Source organism: Benincasa hispida, chromosome 4, assembly GCF_009727055.1.
Source record: "Benincasa hispida cultivar B227 chromosome 4, ASM972705v1, whole genome shotgun sequence".
NCBI classification, from domain to species: Eukaryota; Viridiplantae; Streptophyta; class Magnoliopsida; order Cucurbitales; family Cucurbitaceae; genus Benincasa; species Benincasa hispida.
The window spans coordinates 64,009,791-64,016,722 of NC_052352.1; the positions used below are offsets into that span (position 1 = coordinate 64,009,791).

A 6,932-nucleotide genomic window follows, 5' to 3' on the forward strand; every position below is an offset into this window, starting at 1 on the left:
GGATTTGGAAATGCATTTTCTGTTCATTCTTTTTGTTGCTTTTCAAAAACATAAATCTAATCCTCTCAAACTCTTTCCTCATAAATATATTATTTTTTTCTAGAGGACTGTGTTTTTTTTTTTTTTTTTTTTTTTTTTTTTTTTTTTTTTTTTTTTTTTTTTTTTTTTTTTGAAAAAATGTGTTTATATATAATTTTCAAAATATCATGTTTCTTTGAAATCACTTTTTCATATTTTTAGAAACCCAAAACACAGCTTCTTCATTCAACATTTTATGTTCGGTAGAATCATTGTTAGTTTAATTAAAAACATAAAAAACAATGCTTTGTCATTTTGATGTCTGTTTATGTTCTTGTAATGTGTGAGTTTGTGAGTATTCATTTACAATTATTTATGATTCTTTCAAGTACAAGTAAATTGATTTCATTTTCTTATGTTTTAGAAAGCAATATTTATATTAATCACAATGTAGTATTGAAAAAATAGACAAAATCACAATGGTTGTAATAGATATATTGTAATCACAATTTAGTGTTGAGAAACATAGGAAAAATGGTTTTAAAAAAAAAAAAAAGCTAGAAAACAAATATTTTTAATTAAAATATACAATGTTTTTGATTCACATGTTAGAATATGGTGTGTAAATAACAATAGATTTCATGTGCAAGTTGTTCAAGATGGTTAAACAAGTAGACAAAATTAAACAAACTGTGTAAAGAAACAATTAATTATTCTCATAGAAGTGCTCCAATTTTGCTCAAAATAATGACAAGACCTTGAAGACAAAGGTATGTTCATTGAAATTGAGCTTTGTAGAACAAAGTGTCATTTGAGTCAAGACAAGAGGCTTATGACAAAGTAAAATCCAACCTAAATATTGTAAAAGAAAAAAAAAAGAAAAATAATAATAATTGGTGGCTTTTGTTGTCTCTATGCTTATGTTCCCACTCTCTCTCTCTTTCTCTCTCTTTTCTCTTATTAGTTCAAAATCCCACACCAAAATTTCATCCTTTTGGCCAACCTTCCACTTTTGGTCAACTTAGTATCTCTGTCAGTCTCTTTTTGATCACAACCCTCCAACACACATTCAGACAATCCCTTAATTAACTTTGACTTTTCATTACACTTTCCCTCAATTCTCTCCCAATTTTTTCCCAATTTATTTTGTAATAATACCCATTTAAATGATGAAGTATCTCTCTGCTAGTCAAAGAGCATTAAGAACAAAGTTATGAATGCGAATTAGAGAGCGAGAGGAGCACAAGAGAGAGTTTCTCGCGCGAGCGAGAGTACGTGTGCAAGGCAGGGAGCTCGAAGAGCCCTAGTGTGCAAGAACACGAATAAACTTAATTTCACATTCACTAAAACCACGAAGGATAATATGAATAATTAACACACTCTTAATGTGTTCTAACAGTTGTAGAGGATCATACTTAAGACAAAAGACATTACAACCCGATATTAAAGTTATGCAGAATACATAAAAATCCATTTTAATCTTTTCTTCAATTATTTCCAAACTATTTCAATTAGAATCAAAGTTATATCATAGGTGAAAAGAAATGTAATAATGTCTTAGACCAATTGAACTATATATATAATTATTTTGATGATGAGTAATTAAATATTGAAATTCTCTCTTGGTGGAATTGTTTTAGGACAAGAGTAAGTGCATGCTTTACTGAAAAACACCAAAGGCAATAAAAAAATGCATTCAAATACGTGAAAAATAGAAGTGTGATCCATGAGACTCAAAATCCCCATTAATTAATATTAATAACAATCAATGAAACTTGCATCTTTGTCTGCTCGGTGACCGAAAATTTTCACCAGTGGCAGCTTTTGCGCATGTCTCTCCCATTTTCCTAATTTCCATAAACAAATCAACCAAAACTTCAATCCAATCTTTCCTTTCCCTAAAATCAAAGTACCTTATTCATAACACAAACAAATATACAATCCAACCATTGAGCTATGAAAATTTGAATTCCCGACCTTGAAATAATATGATCGATAAATCTCTTAGAATGCAATATATATACACTCAGCTGGGTTACTTTCATGGCTAAATATTTATGAACAGATCTATATAATAGTAAAAAAAAAAAAAAAAAAAAAAAAAAAAAAAAAACCTTAAGTACAACTTGAAGAACACGTATGCTTGTATATTCTACCAAATTGTTCAATCATAATTTATCACGTGACAAATTCTTCTTCTCTTTCGAAATATTTTAATTCTTTTTCTGTGTGTAATAAAGATAAGATACATAAAAATAGGGGATACCTGAAATGCACATAAGTATTACGCATAGTAAAAACGGTGACATGCGACATGGGAATGAAAGTAGAGTAGTATATAGACAATATATATATATATTTTTATAAATAATGGTGTAATGCTATTGGATCATATATTATATAATTGATAAATATTCTGGACATAATTGAGAAGAAAGGACCACAGAATTATAAATTGTGATCTCAAACTGAACTCTCATATATATATATATATATATATATAGTATTGTTTAAAAGAGGGAGCAGAGTGTACTTTTTCTGACTTGCACAAGGTTTTGTTTCTGAGAAGAGGGAAAGATCATTGGTGTTGAAGAATAATAATAATAATATGGAAGATGGGGTTTGTTCTAGAATATATGTAAAAGGGGGAGGAGGATGCGGCGGAGAGAGCGGCGGAGGCGGAGGAAAAGGGAGTGGAAGTAGCAAATGTGGGAGATGGAATCCAACAGCAGAACAAGTAAAAGTGCTGACAGAGCTGTTCAGGTCAGGGCTTAGAACTCCGAGTAGTGATCAGATTCAGAAAATCTCTCATCATCTCAGCTTTTACGGCAAGATCGAGAGCAAGAATGTGTTTTACTGGTTTCAGAATCATAAAGCTCGTGAGAGACAAAAGCGTCGTAAACTTTCACTTCCTCAACAACAACAACAACATTTCATTCCTCCAACTTCTTCTAACCATCAACGTATGTTTGTTTCTCATCTCCTTTTTATATCTCAATCCGTTTGAAATTACTTTCTAAGGACTTAAAAGCACGAATGATCTAGAAGATATCAAACATCTTCACTTATAAGCGCTTGGAAAGTCATTCCGAACCGACTGACTCTATTATATGAGAAAGTTCCGAGTGTTCTAATTGTTTGATGGTTTTGTGTTTTGGGGTTTGAGCAGATTTTGCAGATCAGTCGATGACAAATAAGGGTATAATGGATCAGTTGGAGCCAGAAAGAATGATGAAAACGCTTCAACTTTTTCCATTAAACTCTACCATTGATGAAACACAAGGATTACCAGAGGATCATCATCATCATCAGTATAGAGTAAACGGGAAGCAGTACGATGACACCACAACTTTCACCTACAAAATAGAGACAAAAATGGATCATCCGCCATTGGATCTACGTTTAAGCTTTCTGTAGATCATCAGAATTCATCATAGCGTTCAAAACTTATGGTGCTTATCATTGAATTCTAAGGTTATTGTAGTGTAGCAAGCTAGGGTTTCAATTAATTAAAATTCTCTTACTTTATGTGTTCTATTTTTTGGGGGAGGGGGGAAATGCAGCCAAAAAAAAAAAGGGCTTCGACATTCTCAAGTGCATGCTCGAGACACGTAGATTTATTGTTAATCAGTGAATGTTGGAAATTGGGAAATTCAAATTGGCCTTTATCACGAGAAACCAATGTGTGGATTCAATGCTTCGGAATTCATAAAAACTTTCAAACTATTTTGTCCAAATATTTGTCACTCCTTGGTTTTGCTTCCTTATTATTCAATTCAATAATCAATTCCATCCCCCCTTCAATATATTATCCTAATTTATCTTATTGGTTACCTCAAATATATAAAGCAAATTAAACAATTACATTACAAGATTTTCCTCCTGCTATACAATTTCCACCCTTCTATTCTACATGCAAAAGAACCGCTATGAATATAACATATTAAACTTCTAGGTGAATTGAGATGATTTAACGAGAAATTGATAGTAATTTATGAACCAAATTGCAATCAAAGAATTAATAGATTCTTTGAAACCAAACTCATAGGTCTAAGCTAAATAATATGACAAGAATTTTTCGAAAGGAAGAGAACCGATGGTCATTTGAGGATAAGAATCTATTGTTCCACACACATATGTAAGAAGAATGTTATGTTTGGTTGAAAATAACTTACTTGTTTGGTCATTGACCACTCTGTTACTATTGAAGTAAATGGTTTAGAATGTATGATTAATAAGGATAATAATAAACAGCTGCTTTTCACAGGTTTAATCTTCATTGTCATCAGGTTTTACTGATTGCTCAAATGCAGCATCCATTATAACACCATCCATTATATGCACAAGAACATCCTTCTTCTTTATATCCACCATTTCAGACCTCACCCCATTAACAATCAGCATCCCATCTCTGTCCTTGAAAATGTTCAATGTGAATCCAGAAACAGCATCATATGAAATCTCATTCCCGTAATCTAACAACGTCGAATAAATAGTTCGAGGAACAGCAGAGAAGCCTAATATTCTCGAAGTCACGGCATATGTGTCGTCCAACTTCTCAGTACTTGTGAAACTTTCGTTCACTCGTAAATTCAATACGCGCTCGAAAGCGTTCTCCGAAGGAACAAACACAGTAAAAGGAAGATCCTTAGGCAACATTTTGATCATCATCTCTCCAAACTTGCCCAACTTATCGTATTTGGGAACCTTTCTGATCACTGAAACCTTATCACTGGCTACAGCCTTAACTCCTACAGTTAGCTCTGGAAGTCTTAGCGTTGTGATGAGTACAATAAGTATGCAACAAAGAGATAGAATCATAAAAACAAAGGCAATTGGGTTCTTTAAAATGAATCTCTTCTTCATTTTCCGTTCAGTAAGTTGCAACCATCTTTATTGCCTCTCTTCTTCCACAGTATGCATGTCAAAATGCAGATTAAAAAGGAGATTCAGAGTTTATCTTCAAACCAACATTCTTAATTATCTAATACCATCTTCACATCAACCAAAACACTTCCCAAACAATAGATAATCCAATTCTTCAATTGATTATAAATCTATCATGGAACCTGAAAATTTAAAGCCACCAACTTAAGTATTGCATAAATTAAAATCATGTACCATGAACCATTCTGTGAAATCAATTTCTAGGCTACTTTCTGTATATAATCCTCAACTAAAAGAAGTAAATGATCTAGGTTGAAATCGATGTTTCTTGTGAATTGCAGTTCGTTCATACTCCTAACATTAATTGCAATTTGAGAATTGCAGTTTGTCTCTCTCTGTCTCTCACACACTCACAAGCCACCAAATACTCAGAACAAAACAAGCCAAGCAATTAATAAGAGAATCAGATCTGTAGATAGAAAACGAAATGAAATTACCTGAATCGGAGTTATGGAAAGCATGAAATTCCGATTCGAACAGCCACAGTCTGAACCGGATTTACTTTCCTCCATCATCGAGAATTAACTGGTCACTGATTACGAGGAGATCCACGGGATCCGGAGCCCCACCGACGTTGATCAGAGAAGAAATTAATGGAAAGACGACGAAGTCGAGCAATAGAAAGACGACGTCGTTTCGAAACTTCAAATCCTGCGATACTGGGAACTGGCCTCAGCCAAATCTGTTATGGGCTTTGGGCCACTCTCAAATGGGCCGTTAGCCCAATTATCATTTCTTTCAATTTGTCAATGTTTTTGGGTTCAAATTTCATATTATGTCTCGTTTGGATTCCATATGTGGGAGTAGACAGCGGTTAAGATTATTAAAAATATGTTTGGAATATATTTTTAAGTATTTAATTTTAAAATAATTTAGTTTAGAATAAATTGGAGTGTTTGAAATCACTAAAAATAACTTTTTTAGTTGTATTTAATCCGTTTTTATATAAAAAAAAATGTTTAAATAAAAATGAGTTTTTTTTTTTTTTTTAATTTTAAAAATAGATTTTTGTTAAGTCAATCCAAACAGATCTAATTAATTTATTTAAAATAACTTTTTAAATTGTTATTATATCAATCACTCACACGAACTTTTAAATTTAGTTTCCAACAAATCTCACTAATTTTTTAAAAATTACAAATACATTCTTCCTTCCACATCCATTCACTTTTCCATTTTTAACAATAATTTTTGGTTTTAACTTTTGTCAAGTAATTTAGATGGAAATAAAGTTTAATTTTTATTTGAAACATAAATTTTAAAATAATTATCTTTATAGTAAGTTTGCTATAAAATATCAATATATAATTGAAATATATATTTACTTTAGTCATTATAGCTAAATCATGATAATTTCGTATTAATTTTATCAAACACCTCAATAAATTTAATAAACACCATTTTTACATCATATTATAGCTGATTTTTCTCAAAACACTGATGTCAACAATTATTTTTTAGGCTACAACAATCCCAAACTAAGCTTTAGTCTCGATACTTTGAATTCTATTCCAGTTTAGTCTCTATATTTTCAATTCTCTATATTTAGTTTTTGTGATTCAATAAATCTTAATTTAGCCATTTAATGTTAATATTTATTAACATCGGTCAAATAATAATAATAATTATCAGGTTAGAAAATACATAATTTGAATATATTTTTCAAAATTTATAGAAATATTGCTAATATTTTTCGGAATAAAATCAACGATAAACAATCATAGGGATTATACTTGAGATTTATTAAAAATTAAAGGACTAAATTTGAATATTTAAAAGAGACTATAAGACATTTGGGATGATTTTGGGAGGGTGAAAAGTGATTTTGGAAAAAATCTTAACTTTGTGTTTGATAGAATAGATTGTTAGTAAATATATTAAAACCACTTTTAAAATATATGTTCATTTCACACCATCTTTAAAATCGGTTTTTTTCCAACTTTTAGTTATGATAAAATCAGAAGTTA

General features: G+C 30.9%; 2 protein-coding genes across 3 annotated transcripts; one reads left to right on the forward strand and one right to left on the reverse strand.

The window, feature by feature from the left end:
- The first annotated feature begins 2,286 nt into the window (after positions 1–2,286).
- LOC120076747 (WUSCHEL-related homeobox 7) lies at positions 2,287–3,064 on the forward strand. Its single transcript, XM_039030649.1, has one exon. The coding sequence runs from the start codon at positions 2,627–2,629 to the stop codon at positions 3,023–3,025; it is 399 nt and encodes a 132-aa protein (XP_038886577.1). The 5' UTR covers positions 2,287–2,626; the 3' UTR covers positions 3,026–3,064.
- Positions 3,065–3,235: 171 nt separating this feature from the next.
- On the reverse strand, positions 3,236–5,586 carry LOC120076746. 2 transcript variants are annotated; one of them, XR_005481633.1, is made up of 3 exons: positions 5,403–5,586; positions 4,194–5,087; positions 3,236–3,374 (listed from the first exon to the last, which is right to left on the reverse strand). XR_005481633.1 is itself a non-coding variant. In XM_039030648.1 (2 exons), the coding sequence occupies exon 2, from the start codon at positions 4,882–4,884 to the stop codon at positions 4,288–4,290; it is 597 nt and encodes a 198-aa protein (XP_038886576.1). In that variant the 5' UTR covers positions 4,885–5,087; positions 5,403–5,585; the 3' UTR covers positions 4,023–4,287. The 2 variants fall into 2 exon arrangements, 1 of the variants encoding a protein (XP_038886576.1); XM_039030648.1 differs by lacking the exon at positions 3,236–3,374 and having other exon boundaries at positions 4,023–5,087; positions 5,403–5,585.
- Positions 5,587–6,932: the final 1,346 nt, after the last annotated feature.